Source organism: Sylvia atricapilla, chromosome 13, assembly GCF_009819655.1.
Source record: "Sylvia atricapilla isolate bSylAtr1 chromosome 13, bSylAtr1.pri, whole genome shotgun sequence".
In the NCBI taxonomy this organism is placed as follows: Eukaryota; Metazoa; Chordata; class Aves; order Passeriformes; family Sylviidae; genus Sylvia; species Sylvia atricapilla.
Genome location: NC_089152.1, coordinates 12721005 through 12737810, shown reverse-complemented (window position 1 = coordinate 12737810; position 16806 = coordinate 12721005). Strand labels below are relative to the sequence as shown.

General features: G+C 34.7%; 1 protein-coding gene across 1 annotated transcript in view; it reads right to left on the bottom strand.

Annotated features, from left to right (window-relative positions):
- The window catches only part of LOC136367086 (protein unc-13 homolog A-like), a 42534-nt gene extending 32547 nt beyond the window's left edge, over positions 1 to 9987 (bottom strand). The window contains exons 1-5 of the mRNA XM_066328462.1: positions 9951 to 9987; positions 8616 to 8645; positions 5182 to 5281; positions 4302 to 4419; positions 2466 to 2589 (exon numbers count right to left, since the gene is read on the bottom strand). Of these exons, the coding sequence (XP_066184559.1) occupies positions 2466 to 2589; positions 4302 to 4419; positions 5182 to 5281; positions 8616 to 8645; positions 9951 to 9972 (394 nt within the window). The 5' untranslated portion in view covers positions 9973 to 9987. The remainder of the gene's footprint in view (positions 1 to 2465; positions 2590 to 4301; positions 4420 to 5181; positions 5282 to 8615; positions 8646 to 9950) is intronic.
- Positions 9988 to 16806: the final 6819 nt, after the last annotated feature.

The window sequence follows — 16806 nt, the reverse complement described above, 5'->3', positions numbered from 1 at the left end:
TATTTCTGATCCAAGTTAACAGAACAATTAATTTTCTCACTTGCAAATCCCTTGGTGTATCAGTGCATTAGTATGGTGACTAATGCAGAAACTGGGGTTAAATCTCGTCATTGCTACTTTGTTCCTGTTACTTCATTTGCCAATTAATGTATATGAAAAATATGATAATGAGTTGAATTTAAACCAAGGCTGAGTTCTGCATGATATTTTCCAAAATTATTAATGAGGTAAAAGTTCTGTTGACTTTCAGTAGGCTACTTGGCAAAATGACATCTTAGTTCCCAAGACACACCAATAATTTTCCAAATTACAGCTATTACAAATTACTTCAGTAAAATTGTCTTTAATTCCTTTAGTTTATACTCTTTAGGTAAGGTATAATAATGTCAAGGAGCAAGCTACCTATCTTTAATGCTGAATTCAAGGAAAAACATAAGACATGTCCTTTAAATTTTCTTCTGCTGTCTCTTACAAGATCTAAAAAATTTAAAGGAAAATTATCTTATTTCATAAACCTCTGATTACTCTTTAAATAACTTAACTTTTAGAGACATGAAAAATGTTTGTAACTCAACAGTAGTGTTTATCTAAAGTCAGTATTTTATTACTGTGCCTTTGCTTACAGAATTTTAAATCTAATAGGTCTTCATTTTACTTAGCAGCCTTTTAATGGAGCTCAGTTTAGCTGGCAACAGTGAAATGTCAACTTTATTGCTGCCACAACTGATATTAGATGATACTTCTGGAAAAGGCACGGAACTACTGATAAGAACGCATTTCCATGTTACTACATGCAGGATTTCACGTCGAAATGAAGTCATACTATTAAAGCAGCATGGGAGGCTCTTATATTCCTGCCCATTATCTGGCATTTTGAAATGAACATCTTTCAGGAATTGTCAAAAGCAACTACAGTCCTCTACTTTTCCAGTGTAATTTGTCATAATAAAGAGGCTGTACTGATTCCAATAGTCAAGGACAGATTCTCAGGTGCTCAGAGCTGAGCTAAGTCATTCAATAGGATAAACAATGAAAATGCCCTCATCAAACCCCAGGTAGATGATAATCCTGGTTTTCTCAATAACCAAGACATAATGCTTTTGAATTCTTTCCTCAATGAAGAAAACTATGGTTTAAGAGTGACCTCTACAGGATTTTCACAGTGCTCCATGACTACAGTCCCAGGGCTTGTCTTGGGAACTTTTTCAAATATATTTGTTCAAAATCAGAATACAAGCCTCAACATATAAACCAACACTCTCTCCAAGTACCGGCCTGAAATTACCAGCAATCTGAATTTACTACTTGTAAACAGACAATTAGAGTTTCTATACCAGATTTACACTAGATTTCTAGATATGAGAATGATGTAAGGACATACTTAAAACATTCTGCTAATTCAACGCAGCAAAAAACTACAGCAAACAAAAAACAGAATGCAACTAGGGCAGAGGTTATATTTTGAAATTTTTTTGGCCAAGTAGTAAAGAAGAAGTAATTTTTGTTAAAAAAACCGAAAAAGAAAGAAAGAAAGAAATAAAAAAAAAAAGGTAGGCCATGTTGTAGCTTATAAGAAACTAAAATTGTCCACAGTCACTTGGTGAAAAGATACGTATTCTTCCTGATGTATTAACAAGAGTATAGTCATGCAGACTACACCCAAAAACAATTTACCAAGGTTAATCAAAGACAATGCATTTTAACAAAGAATTAGACAATGAAAGAACATATTCTTGGAATATGAGCACTTCTAGTCCTCCTTTTCATGTAGTTTCTTATTCACATTTCTTCACTTATTTTACTTTATTCTTGCATAAATTTTAGGATTAATCTTTTCAGACAAAGTTCGTTAGATTATTAAAAGTGTAAAATGTTAAGCTAAATTATGTTTGTGACCTTATTTGGAGATACACCATGTCATATAGTAAAGTCAATGTCTTTGTATTATATCTGCAAGTAATGTGTGGTGACATATTATCTGAAGTTCAGTTTCCATTTCTACTTTCATATACACTACATTCATAAATACAGAAATAAAAATAGTTTCCATATTCATATGCACTAGAAATAAAGGCAGAAAACCTTTGCTAGGAAGGTAAGAAATGCTGTGGAGGCCTGGATTTCATTAAAACTTACATCGTGCATTGGTCGAAGCTGATGTGCTGCAGAGCTGGAACACACAGGCTCTAGCACTGACCCTGAAGGACGTGCTTCCTTCTTAAGCTCTGCAATCCACATGTGGATCACCATTAGCTACTGAAACTGCTCATCCAGCTCCTTGTGGTTCTTACTTAGCACTAAAAGTTACCAGTATGGATTGTGAGAATGCTCCAGTTATAAATAGGCATTTAGGATTATATATAAAAATTGCTATTTGTTGCTGTACTTCAGGAACTTAAGTGAAATTACAGGAATTAAGAGATTAATAGAATGGCTGGAATGCTGGACTTTTATCTGTAACTCACCAAATGGTAATGCAAAGTAGATATCTAGTAAGATTTCATGAGAAGTTGGTGTTTTTGTGCCTTGAATCTCACTTCCATTTTTTATTACTTCAGAATGCAATCTCCACCAGGAACCTGGGCCTTCCTAGGAAAAACAAGTGATGGAAATTACCTGAGCAGCATGTAAAGCATTATCCACTTTTTACTGAATGAAGTTTCCCCAAAGTCAATAGGAGCTCCTTTATAACACCATTTTAGTATTTTCCAACTTTTGTTGATGTACTAGTTTGGAATTCAAGTTTTCTTTGTCATCAGATTCAAAATATAACACTTGCACAACAATATAGACAAACAGACATTAAGGTTGTCAAATGATTAAGACAAAACAAACATGAATATTGAAAATTATTCTTATCAACTGAGATTTTCCAGTTCCCCTTTGAACTGTTGCCACTCTAGCAAGAGTGAAGCAATGCATCCGAGTTAATAACCAAGGCAAAAAAGAACTTCTAAAGTAACACTCCTTGTAGGTTATTTCTGAGTTATAAAGCCCAGAATAGAACTGCAGGGTTAATACCAGGAGGATAAATAACTAGGAATGCTGCACAGAGGACTAATTATAAATGAAGGTTTAGAGGCTCTGAAGAAATTAAGAAACAATCTCTTATCTTGCATCTTCGTTTGTTTAAAGTTTCAGTTTTTAAAAGTAAGCCACAACCTCTGTGTCAGCAAGTTGTAACTCAGCAACAGCTTGGGCAGCAGAGCAGAACAACTTGCCCTGGGGCTTGAAATGGCGCTTGGCAGCTGTGATAAGAGCAACTTCTAATTTAAGCAGGAATTACTTTCTTCCTCTGCTTCCATTTTTTGAAAAGAATAATTGAAATGTCAGTTCAATGTATATATTAATATTTATTAGTTCCTGTAAAGAAATGGCTATAAAGTCTGATGAGAGATACTGCTATTCTCTGATTTATTCTCTGATTTTCTTACCTTTACCCCCTCTTCAATTGCTTCTTTATGTTTTAGAAATATTAAAGAAGGCAAACAATTTTTATTTGCAAAGATTAAATTCATCCTCTCTAATTCATAGTTATTTCTTTTAAGATAGCCTCCATGCACTCTGCATATGAAAGCATATTTATGATTGGGAGAATTGTGGATTATTAGAATAAGATACCTCTTACCTTTTCCAAATTTAGAAAATTTTGCAGCAATTTCAGTTTGCTTCAGTATTTCCACACTCCCAGAAACCTTTTTTCTTTATTTTATAATATAAGAACTCCCTACTGAAAGCAAGTATGGTCATTCTGGTGGCCAAGTGAGTATGGTGGGTACGTAACTCCTGTATTGACCTCATTTCCCCCTCATCCTTTCCTATGTCCTCACTGGTAATTTGTTCTGTAGGCACCACAGGGCACATTTCTGTTTTCCTCTTTGAGACAATGGTCAATTCCCATGAGAAAGAGAACAGTATTTTGCCCATTTTAGTAGATTTACCCAAGGTCACAACATGAAGAACCAGACCACGGAAGTTGATCTAAAATTCTTTCACTCTAATCAAATAAACCAAACCATCCCTGCCTCCCTATCTGCTCCTGAGTGCTGCTGAACCCTAACTCTCTTTCTGTGTTATACCTGGCCCAGGATCTGAGCCATTTCTCCAAGGTATAAGGCTGATGCACATCAGTTGTCACCTTGAGAGCCACATATACATTATGCCTTAATATTACAACTGAAGCAAAGGACATAGAAATATACATTAATCACAAAGGTTGTTACAGTATTTGTGGAGTCCAAGAACGGGAAACTTATTGGTTTTTTACTCAGTGTTTATATTTCCACAGAAAGTCAACTTACATCTGTTGCATATTCCACAGTGGCAAGAGGAATCCATAAAACTCCTAAAATGCTATCCCAGAGCAAACCCTTCTTCCAAAGCTCTATAATGAAGCCCTTTCCATCAGCATGGATTTCACTGTAAAGAATGAATACAGAAATCATTAAACTGAAAATGTAATCTCAGCTGCTCAGCAATCTATAATAATAATTTATTGTTAAGTTATTATCTTCTTACAGCAGACACAGAGGTGGGGGCTTTTAAGTATACTTGTAAAATACAAAATAGCAGGAGAAGCAGAAATGCTAGACTGAACAAGCCAAATTTCAAGTCTTATCTTACAAAACGATGAGGACATTTCAGCTAGAACAACAGGAAAACACCTACCAACTTCAAAAGCTGCAGATCCAGACTCTATTTTAGCTGTAGTTATAGGATACGTGCATTTTATTACTAGCTGGTTTTGACCAAAAAAATACCATGCCACAACCTTATTTTGCAAGAATTTAGAATCAAAGTTTGCCAGGCCATATCATTCCCCCATGACATTGAATCAATATTAAGAGAGAGGTAATTTCCTCAGGGAATGTTCCCCACTGCAGACCAGTTCTGTAAATATGAACAATACAATAAAGTAGGTTTGGTGTCTCTGGTGACTTATTGTATGTAATCTCCGTTAATTTTAAGTAATTAAACACATTTTCACCTTATTTGTGTGGGGTACCACAGAGCATTACTGTGTACTTAGTCATCAGGAAAAGGACAAAAGAAATCAAAGAACCGCAAAGGGTGCCACCTCTGAGACAGCTACATGACCTCACATGCACTAAATTGTTCTACACTATACAAATACAGCAAAGACACAACAAAATCAATTGATAAGAATTCCCTTTTACTTACAACATGAAGTCTTGTTCCCAGCAAGGCTCCCTTCCTCTTCTATATATTGTAGTGCTTTTTAAATTTTGGACTTTTAAAACAACGTATGTTTTGGATGTGTCTGAAAAAGAAATTGCCAGCACATTAAACCCCACTTTAGCTCCTTCCAGAAGACAAAAACACAACTATATGGCAGCAAGGCTTTAACTTCTACTTTATACACACCTACACTCAGAGGTGTGGGTCAAATATGTGGACGTGAACAGGGAAATTCTTATTAGCTTTAGGAGGAATATGGCAGGAAAATCTCTGCCCATGACAGGTGGGAGAGAACATAATCCTAAATGTGAGTATTTTAAAGATCTGTTTCCAGACACAGCTTTTTACTGTTTATCAATCTCTCTGGCAGCTCTAACAAGAAATTCCTTTTCTGCAAAGTAGGATTTTTTTCTTTTTTTACCCTTTAATTGATATAATAATAATGGGGACTGGCTAATAGGCTTTTATGTCCACTTAAGGCAAGGCCATAGACTTGCAATATATAATTCAGTCTTTGTGCATGAGTCAAGTTCTGTATATAGATACAGCAGCAAAGTGGATTTCAGATGCAGTCCCAAATGAACTCATGGATTTTTATAAATACTTCTGTAAAGGCATAGTGTGAGTATTCATAAAATCAGACCTAATCAGCAAGCAGAATAAATTTGTTAAAATTTTGAAGCACTTGAAAGTATGACTGACAGGAAGCAAAAGAACTAAGGAAAGCTCTATCTTATAGGGCCTGACACTGGAATCTAGGGCTGTAAAGGCACATTCTATCATCTCAATGAACATGGCTTTTTAGTTTGCAGGCATGTAACACATCCTTCACAACCCTCCAGCATCCTAGGCAATGATCAACATTGAAACATGACTGATAAAAAGACTTCTTTTTTAATACAACTGCTGCCAAAATATATATATATAAGACACAGCCAAGAACAGAATTTTTGAACTGTCTGTATTACCACAGGTCAATCAAACACTCAGAGCTGGAGGGAAGCTGTCACTGTCTACAATAGATCACTGAACAGGCTGTATCAAATTACACTGCACTTAACAAAAGGTGTGAAGGAGAAGCCCTGGCTGTGTACATCCTGGATGTGGATCTTATTGATCAAGACCGATTATAATATTTGACCAAAGGACTAAAGATATCATGTAACGGAAATTTTTTTTTTTTAATGAAAAAAGTCAACAGTGGCCAATGTTATCTATTTATTTTCTATAGCTCAGTGCACCAGCCTTCTCAAGCATGACTGTTTTCATACTGAAAAAACGTGACAAAGTCAATATGAATTTACAAGTCTGGTGACTTATTTGTGAGAAATGGTATCCATACGGCATGGTTCACACACCATCATTTTGTGTAACTGAGGCACACAAAACAAAAAATTTGCAAAATCTTTTGTAGTTGCAAAACTTTTTTTTATAGTTTGGGAGAATTTGCAACTCACAGTTTGAGAAATTTTAAAAAAACTCTAACTTGCTTTGCTGAAAAATAGCAACCTAAAATGTGTAACTTCAGCCATTTAGAGCACCTATGTAAATTTGAGCTACAATACCAACCTCCCTCATAACTAAAAGGTAACTTCTTTAAATGAAGCCATAAATTACAAGGTAGAAACTTAAACCTACAGTTTTAGTGGTAGTCTGTTTCACTGTTGTATTATTTCATATTCAACTCTAATTTATTTCCCATTTGAAAGTTTCCTGTTACTATGTGCCACACCACAAAATCAGACCTAATCACCTGCAGCTCTTTTTCTTTTTCTAGCATGAAAAATAATAAATATCTGCCTGCATTATAGTGTCGCCTGAAACCCTGTCATCTGCTTTTTAAAATAACTATTTCTCCAGTAGTTCCTTGGCCTCTTTGGCTCGTCTCTGGATCTAAATCTTACCCTTCAGTGCTTTTTGACTAATTCACCCTCTTTAAATGTCATGAGTTGTGTCAACTAAGAAAATGTAAATACTCTGCCTTTTAAATAACTGAATATGTAACCTCCTTGAAGAATAATACTGCCAAGGGTGAATACTATTACAATACCCTGGCAGTGAAAAGGACCTGTAAATTTTGCTAAATTATAAAAAGTTTTGTTTCCACAAAGCCATTATTGCAGCTTCCCATCCTTTACCTGACAAAAACTGGAGGTAGTTTTTCAAATTTTTGAACTGTCACAAAAAAGTGCAATTTTTGTGAAACGAGAAAAGGCAGGATATCCAGCTGCTCATAGCTTCAGCTTTCACCCCAAAACAGGACAGAGCAGTTTATACAAGAGAGTAAAAAAACTACAGGAGAATCACGGAGTTTTGAGAAACATGAGCATTTCAAAATTGCTCTCATTCACCACCTACAGAATTGTTCTGCCCAAGGAAACATGACCAATTATCAGAGAACATACCACTCAAACTTTATTGCCATTTCTTATGACATTAACAAGACTTCAACATACTTTAAAGGAAAATTAGAATTACTTATATTTCATAAAATTATTTTGATAATTATGTTCTGTAAATTATCACCTCGAGTACTAACAAAATATAACATTATAATATTTTTCTGATTGCATTAGGATTTCAGTGAAAGAGAAAAGACTTTTCAGTATATTCCTGGCACACATATTTCATAGCCTGTTGTTAGAGCTAGCAGTTCTACCTGTATCCATTCAGGTAACCTTTCTTTAATCCAGACAAATTTAAAAAAATTGAATTTGCTTACATCAATTAGCCAGACATCTACTGGCAATTTTTGCTGTGCTGATTAAGTCATATATCAGCCTCTCCTGAAAACTACTAATTACAAACTATCTGTCTCTACAGGTATTCTCTACACAGTCTACCTGTGTGTGAGAAACCTCTGGCTGTGTTTGGACTTTCTCTTGCACCCCATGGCTTAATCTTGGTCCTGAAGACAGACTTGTGGAGACCTGGGCAGCTTGGTTCTGCTCATATTTATTGCCTAGGGTATACATCTGCTCACTATAACTGTCCATCAGTGTCTCCTGTCTGTATTTCCTCACTGGGAAAATTCAGACACCATCTCCTCCCCACCCTGGCTATGCTAAAGTACTGCACTGCCTTACTTAAAAAAAGTTTCTGTTGATCAGTGACGCGTTTAGGTAATCAAATGATGTAAAAATTTGCTTTAGTGGAAATATATTTTAAATATCACTAATCTGTGAGACAATAACATTTCATAACATAAAATTACAAACTGTCTCCACTCACAACTTTGGTTGATAATTTGATATCTAAAATATATGCATGATTTTTTACACATTTATTTTGTACTGTACTATTGATCCAACATGTCAAAGTAGTCTCAAGATTAAATGATTCTTCAGTGTGATACAGAACCCCATGCCTAAGAAGGAAAAATGTAAAGCAGAAATTGAAGGGGCAACCAGACTTACCAGTTGTTTTATCCAACCTTCCTTTTTTCACTGTATTGAAGAAAACCAAAACCAAAACAAAACCATATTATTAGTTTCGTATAATACCTTAACACTGTTTTCCAGTAAGTTTTATGAAAAATAAAATTTAAGGGATTTACGTGGTATAAAAACAACTCAACCAAAAATGAAAACAAGTAATCTTAAAAAAGTATTGTTATGGGAAGCTAATATGATTGCTTGGAATTCTTTGGGGAAAAAAAAACAAACATGTGAAAACTCATTGTACTTTACAGGAATTTGATAAATACAGAGGGCAGAATAGAGGTCTGCCTTTCAGGAAGAGTATTATACTTATTATTCATCACCTCATAATGCCAGTTCTAAATTCTTCCCAATAACTGTCCCAGAAGACTGACTGGCTGTATATAATCTAAAATAATCTTCTATCATTTTACAACTAATCCTTTATTACAGTGTATTTATTCTGCCTGTTAGAAAGGACACACTTGAGTAAACACCTTACCAAATAAAAAGTGAACATTTCAAATCCTGATTTTGCTTAACAACCTAAAGTTCCACACTATGGTATCTCTTCCATTAATGAAAAATTCTCTGAAACTAACAGGATTGTGATTCAGGAAGTCATAGGTATGAAAATTTAACCTGGCCATGATTTTGTATCAAGTGTGTGACTAACAAAGTTCAGTAAATTTAGATTTTTAAGCAATATTAAATATTCTTTCAATTTCTCTGCCATGTTAATACATGTACCACAGCTCAGTTTAATTTGAATTAAATATCACAGCAGTTCTACAATAATTAAACCTGCTCTATGAATACAGTCACGTATACATCATACTGCTATTCTTAGGACCTTGTAATTGCCAATAAAACAAAATTATGAGTCCACAACTTTACAAAGTAAAGGTTCCCAGGAGATTGCCATTGGTTTCCAATATTATTTTCATTTTCTTAATCTCTTGTACCTTCCTATTACTTATTCTTGCTTTCATCTCTCCCTAAATATCCCTTAGAATTCTATGGAACTGCACCATATTGCAGAATGTGAGCCTGAATAATTCCACCACATCTCACTGTTTCATCACAAAACTTTCAACACAGGTGCTGAGGGGCCTGAATGTTGCTGAACTATGAACAGAGGCCAAACACTGCAGCAATTTAACTAAACTATGAGAGGGCAGAATTTACATACTTTCCTTGAAGGAAGTACTGCAAGAAATATTCTCATCAACATAAATGAGCACTGCACAAACTCCACTCTGAAGTTATTTTTTATAGCTACGTACTAAATACTTGTCACATGGATGAAGGAGCTCGATAAGAAAAACCTACCTTTTACAGAGAGAAGTTCCATTCCAGCAGAAAAATATTCTAAGGACCACAGGGTTTTAATACAAAAATTCAGGTGTTTTTTTTTATATAAAAGGAAGAGAAATAGTTTGACTTGAATTAAATTACTCTGCTGCTTCTGTTCCCTCACTGCATGTGTGTTTCACTTTTGCAGCATGCTCCTCCCATGGCTCACATGGAGGAAAGCCAGGCAACTGATAGAGCAGAGATGACAAATTGCTTCTCCCTCTTGACACACAGACAAGGAAGAGGACAGGAGAAATATTACAACTGTTTCCTTACCCTCATTTCCTCAGCTTCTATCTGCTGTATGCAGCTGTCCCTAGTCTAAACATATTTCTGAATGCCATCTTTTCCACAAGTAACAAACTCAGCACAATTATTTTATTAAGAACAGACTTTTGGAGCACTTAAGCTTTGATTTTGATACTTGAAAAGCACCTGATTTGGAATACAGAAAGTTTAAGGCTTTTTTCTTTTACTGTAGAGCCACAGAAAACACTTTTTATGCTATAGCTAAGCATAAGTAATTTTATAAAACAGTATAAATAAATATTGCACAAAAAAATTGAATTTTATTATACTTCATGGATTTCTAATTCCGTGGCAGCACTTCATAAGATAATAAACATTTTCATTAAATACTAAAACATATTGCAATATTCATATTATTAATGTTATACTCAACAATACTGAAATTTTTACAAAAATAGTGTTTATAACTACTTGTTCAGATTATATTGAGACCCTTTTTTTTTTCTTTCTAATTGTATTTAACAGTATATATATTTCCGTAGACATGGAATATTTTACTTCATAAATTTTTGAGTCTCCATCTCTATAATTGAAAGCTGAGGTCTTGAATTCAAGTAGGGCAGTGCCCTTGGACCAGAGGGGAGTTCAGGGGGGGCTGTACGCAGTTCAAAGAAACTGAGTATAGAAGATGGCTCACCTCAAAACACAGGTGAGAGCTGAGATTGTTTAGCTGGGCTGTGGGAAAGTTTGGGGAGGTGGGGTGGGGTTAATCAACGTTTATAAAACACCATGAGAGGTGTAAACAAGACTGACTCTTTTGTTACCTAATAACAGGTAAACAGGCCAAGGGCACAAACTGAAACTCACAGAAACAGAAAACCCTTTCTTGACTGTGAGAGCAGTTTAACACTAAAATACACTGTCCAGAAAGGATATGGAGGTTTTTTGCTCTTGGAGTAACCACAACCATGACTGAACCCAATCCTGAGCAACCTGCTCTTGCTCACACTGTTTTAAGCAGGGATGTGGGACTAGATGATAATGAGAATTTCCTTCCTTGTGATTCTGTGATAGTCCGCAAGGTCAAACTGTTAAGTGTGACACTGAAGTAAATTTGATTCAGGAGATCATGAAAGCCTACAGTCTCTACACATAATGTATGAAGGTTTTTTCTCTGCATAGAAGTGTCATAAGAACTACTTATGTTGTTTCAGGGTCATGCTACTATGCCATAATGTAAAGTTATTAACTTATTACATTTTGGTCTTGTGCTTTAGCTTAATATATTTGCATATCTTTCTTCTGAGTTCTATTTGCTCCCACAGAGACTGATAGTCTTAGAGATTTCCACCCTATGCAAACAATGGAGTTCTAGTGAAGTTAGCAAAGCTAGTCTGGTACAAACAGGATGAGTGCAAATGCAAGGGTGGATTTGGATCACACGAAAAAAATATTTACTTGGAACAAAAACCTAATCACTGCTTAGAAAGGTTTAGTAAGCAGAGTTCACAGCAAGCATTATCATGAATCAAACTTACACAGCTGCACGTCTATATCCATCTGGAACTGTGCAAACTTGGCTCTTCTTCCTTTCTTCCATGCCCATTCTCAGGTATCAGGGCCTGTCCTATGGAATGCTGTTTTTTTTCCTTGAATCCTTGGATTGCAGCTGCAACTGTGGCCATTGTTGTTAATTTACTTTACTGTTGTTCAGTTACATTATTGTGATACCATGATTGTTTTAATATAAGCAATTTGGAAAGATGGTAAGATTTCATGGTAAGAAATATGAAGAGAATAGCTGAACATAGGCAGAAGGTCACTGTGGACTGGGAACAGGGCATGTGCAAATGCTCTTTCATTTGGAAAAAGCATTTATTATATTTAACAAAAGAACAGTGAAGAGCATTGAGCTGGAACAAGCTGTCAAGATGGTGTTTGGCTAAAGGGCATAAGAATAGAAGCTGCAGGACAAAATCCATGCTTCAGTACCTCAAGTACTTACCCTATTACTTAGCCATGCCTTCCCCAAGGTTTGCCCCTTTCAATATTATAGTTATTATTTAATGCCTGATATAATACTTCAGTCCTATATGTTGACTTCAGTTTTAAAATGTCCCAACATCACAGATCTATATGCAGGATCAAGACTGTAGAAAGAAACTTGAAAAGATAAAAATAAGCAAATTAATTGTTTATGTTGCATTTTTAAACTAAACTATTTCAAAACAGCTTATATTTTCTGTTCACTCAATTCTATAGAAGAGTAATTAAGTACAAGGCTGTTATTAAGGAAGTGTCACCAGATACCTGGCACTGTTGAGTGATCTGCTTCCATGAGAGCTATGGAGTTATTTTTCAGTTTAAATTTTCAGCTGATATAGGGTGAATACGATTCTTTAAATTTGTGAGCGTTTTTCTACTGAGAATCTGCCTTTTTTTAAACTTCTTTCCATACAGCACATATCAGCAAATTAAAGCTTGCCAGTATCTTTCCTTTATTTCATCAAAAGCAAGGAGATTTCACTCTGATGATTCACTTATTTGGCATTAAAACTACATATTGTTCTTTTCAGGAAGTTTGTCCTCTACAGGATATTCGTAATGCAGTAACTAAGGTCATGAGCTCATAGATTCCAATACACTATTTTGCAAAAGGAAAACAGAGCACATTTGAATACTGATTGCAAAAAAAGAAGTGGAAGACAACCTTCCAACCTTCACAGGAAAATGAAAACACAGCTTATTGTTGTTTAAAGATATGTCAGTTATAGAGGAGAGTATTTTTAATAACCCTGATGAGAAAAAAAAATCCAATTTTTAATTGGTAATACGAATGCAAAGTGTAGAAACAGTCTCCTTGCATCCCCTACACTTTTGTCTGAGACAATCATGAAGCTGTCTTATCTTGGCTAATTTTATGCTGACCCATATTTGGTTTTAAAGAAGTTGTGGCCTTTGAACACCAACATTTTAACTGTCTTTTTTCTGAAAGTCTTCGATTGAGGAGAAAGCAATTTGTCTCCTTTACAAATAAATTCAGAGAGTGAATTTTTCAGCAGATCAACAATCATCAGAACCTCCTTAACACCTGCCCATGAAGAAATATGCCAGTCACCTGAGGAGAGTAGGTCATGAAGTGGTTTCTTGCATTCCCCTTGAAGTCAGTCATTGGCTTAAATGAGAACTAGTGGGAGAAGATTTTCATCCAGTATGAGGAAAAAATGATGCACTCTTCTGATCAAATTCAAAGATAAATAGCTATATTATCTTTATGAGATCCTTATGACACAGAAGCCTGAAACCCATGAAGAGGAATTCAACCAGCAAAGCAAGAAAAAAAAATCACTTTTCCCAGGCAGTTAATTTCTATCTTTCAGAAATATAGATTCTGCATTCCCAGGTGTATACTATAATTTTCAGTAGACTTCATAAGTGATAAAAGATAGAAATAATGAACTCTGTAACAAAATATGCTACCAAGAGATACATCATCAAAGTGACAGGATAAGCAGAAAATCAATCAGTTGATTTCTGACCCTGAAATACCATGAGCAATATTGAAGATAGGAACTACAAATTAGATCAGTTTTGTCCTTGCCTCCAAAAGATAGGCACAACTATGGTTAGGGATAATCGGTGATGTATTCTGGGCTTCACAAGAAGCACCTTGATAAATGAGTTTAAAGCACTCCACTGACCCTTTTTCAAGAGGAACCAAATGAAGAGTCCTCCTTCAAAATGTTATGTGTTATTAAACATCAAGAACATACCTTTTTTATTGAAGTATCTGTTATTAATGTCCAAAACTGTAGTGAATTCAAGCCACAGCAATAAAAAATCCTAAAGTTTTAATACAAACAAAAATACAAGACCTTGTCGTAGATTCATATTCCACTTGTCATATTTGTGATAGTTCCAGGAGCTAGTAGGTGTTAGACTAAAAATAGACTTATCTCACAGGTTTGTTACTATATTACAGAAAAGTGCTAGTCAAACTAAAAATAATTGCCTCAAATTTAAAATTTTTCATAATTGTATATTTTGGAGGAATTGAGAAGACCATATAATTCTTATTTTGGTTCTAAACTTTAGGAATAAATTGATTATTCATTTCTTAACCTTAGAGGTTCTGTTTACAAATTTTACATGTCACTTCATATCTCCTTCCTTGACTTCAATTTCAAAAAGACTCAGAAAACTATCGCTTATGTCTTCTGGAAATAGTGTTGAAATTAGCATCTGTACAGTGGTTTGGGATCTTGTTATCAAGAATGCATTGAAAAGAAAGATAAAAATTTTAATATTTTGCATAAATATTAATACTGAATATGTACAAACCAGTCATTGTGCCACTACACAAACTGGGCAGAGGATCATATACTCATACAGCATGTGGTTATGGTCCTTAAATTTGGCTACACTTCTGCCCCCACTGTGACCTCTGTCTCTTCAATGATGCAGTCATCTGGACCACTGACCTCACATGGCCCAGAAAGCATTGACCCCTTTGTGCAGCAAGACAGCTCAGGAAAAGTGACCTTAAATAATGCAAGGAAACATAAATCCTGTAAAAATAGGTGTCTTCTTTTTTACACTCTATTTTAAGTCAATTGAGATTTTCCAAAGTTTTTATTTTGTTGTTAACATTGCTACTCATTGGTATGATTTATGTAAAATTGCTTGCTGTCACACAAAAATTAAACTGTTTCAAAAGAACTGTAGCTCCTCAGAGTGCAAATCACACATTTGTGCTCAGTAGCTGATTGTCCGTTTGTTCCCTATGAAAGGAAATGTTTTCCAGTCTCTTAAATTGCTTCTCCAGTTGTCCTTACATAGCTTTAGCTACCTTCTTGACTACTTTTATTTTACATTTAGGGACATCTAGTGGCTCATGTCTGATTTGCTCTGGAAAGCAGCAAGGATTTTGCATTTCCGAATGAACTTTGTGGGTTTCCAGATTTTACTCATCTATTAAACCATACCATGGGAAACAGTTCAGTTCACAAAAGAAATTATAAAATCACAGGACTGTATTTTATAGTACATGTGAAACGTTTGAGACAACAACAAAATAATATACCCCTGTTTTTCATTCTTTTGGAAATTCACATCCAGGGAGTAAACATGCCTTTTTTTTTTTTTTTTTTTTTTTTTTTTTTTTTTTTTTTTTTAATACCATGGAAAGTATACCTTGATTATTTTTCCCCAGAAACCTCAAATTTATTTGTCTTGTGCACTAGATTTAGTACTTTGGCCTCTGTATCTTGTCCTAAGTATATATCTCAAATAGATGCCATTTTCATTGTTCCATTTATGTTTGTACATATACATTCCTTTAAACTTTTGATTTAATGAAGTGCTTGAACCTAACTAGCTCTCTTGGTGTCAGTAATTTTGCTCCGTATGTGAAAAAAGGTGGCAGAAAAAAGCCCCTACCAAAAAATTAGGTAGGGCTCAGTAATTCCTTCCTCTCCAATCTTAAATGCAAAACGAAGTCCCTAAGCAAACAAGAAGTTTGAGTTTGGCGATGGACACTCAATGACTGCTTCTAATTTACATCAGCTCTTACCCATATTTTTAAGATTGTAATCCCTCTTCAGCTCACTTTAATATATTTGTATTAAAAAGAAGGCATGAAACCATAACAAAAATCAAAAAACCTGAGCTTTCTTTAGTTCCTGTATCTGTTAAATAAATACACAGGAACTGTTTAAATTAATATCTTTAAAGTATCTATAATAGCTCAGATTTTTCAGCCTTTTATTTTTAAAAAAAAAATATTTTATACCCTAAAGCCAAATTAAATAAGAAATACAATTATTTCCCACCCTGTTTCTGTAGAAAAACAATAGATAATATTTTTCTTTTGGATTCTCATGACCCACAAAAGCATTAAGCAAGGAATTCTTAGAAACGAACTCATAAGGTCTTACAGCATCAAGAATACTGGAAAATGCATGGTCATGACCCTTATAATGAGAAATTTTAAACTTGGAAAAAGTAGTTGCAAAAATTCCCTTATATTTTTCGCCTTTCCACACTGTTCCTCAGAGAAGTACAAAGAATGTATAATACATCCATTTTATACATACAATCTTGCAAGGCAAAAATGTGAAGTAAGAAATTATAGCAAAGAAAGAGCTGTCGAAAATATTTACAAAAATTAGAGAAGGACAAAACAAGGAGGTTACTCCCACGAGCTCCAAATGCCGTTAAACTGCAATTTAACAATAAAAAGTCACGTTCTGCAGGCCGAGCAGCAAGAACTAATCAGGGTTTTACCTTCTATGCACTTTGCTCCCTCTCGTGGCTAAAATTGAATATGACAGGCCGTCGTAATTAAAATAAATAAGCAAACCTGTACTTATTACTCATATGTTAAAATTAATAACGTTGTGAAACGACCTCTTTGTTGGATCTAGTTTTATCATCTACAGGAAATAACTCAAAGACTACGGTTTATAAATACAATAAGAAAATTATTAAAATGTTGAATTCTGTATTACCAAACGCTGCCCAGCTTTATTTACAGAATGTAACAAGTACAGGCTTATCTCAGCTTTTATCTGACAGCAATTTG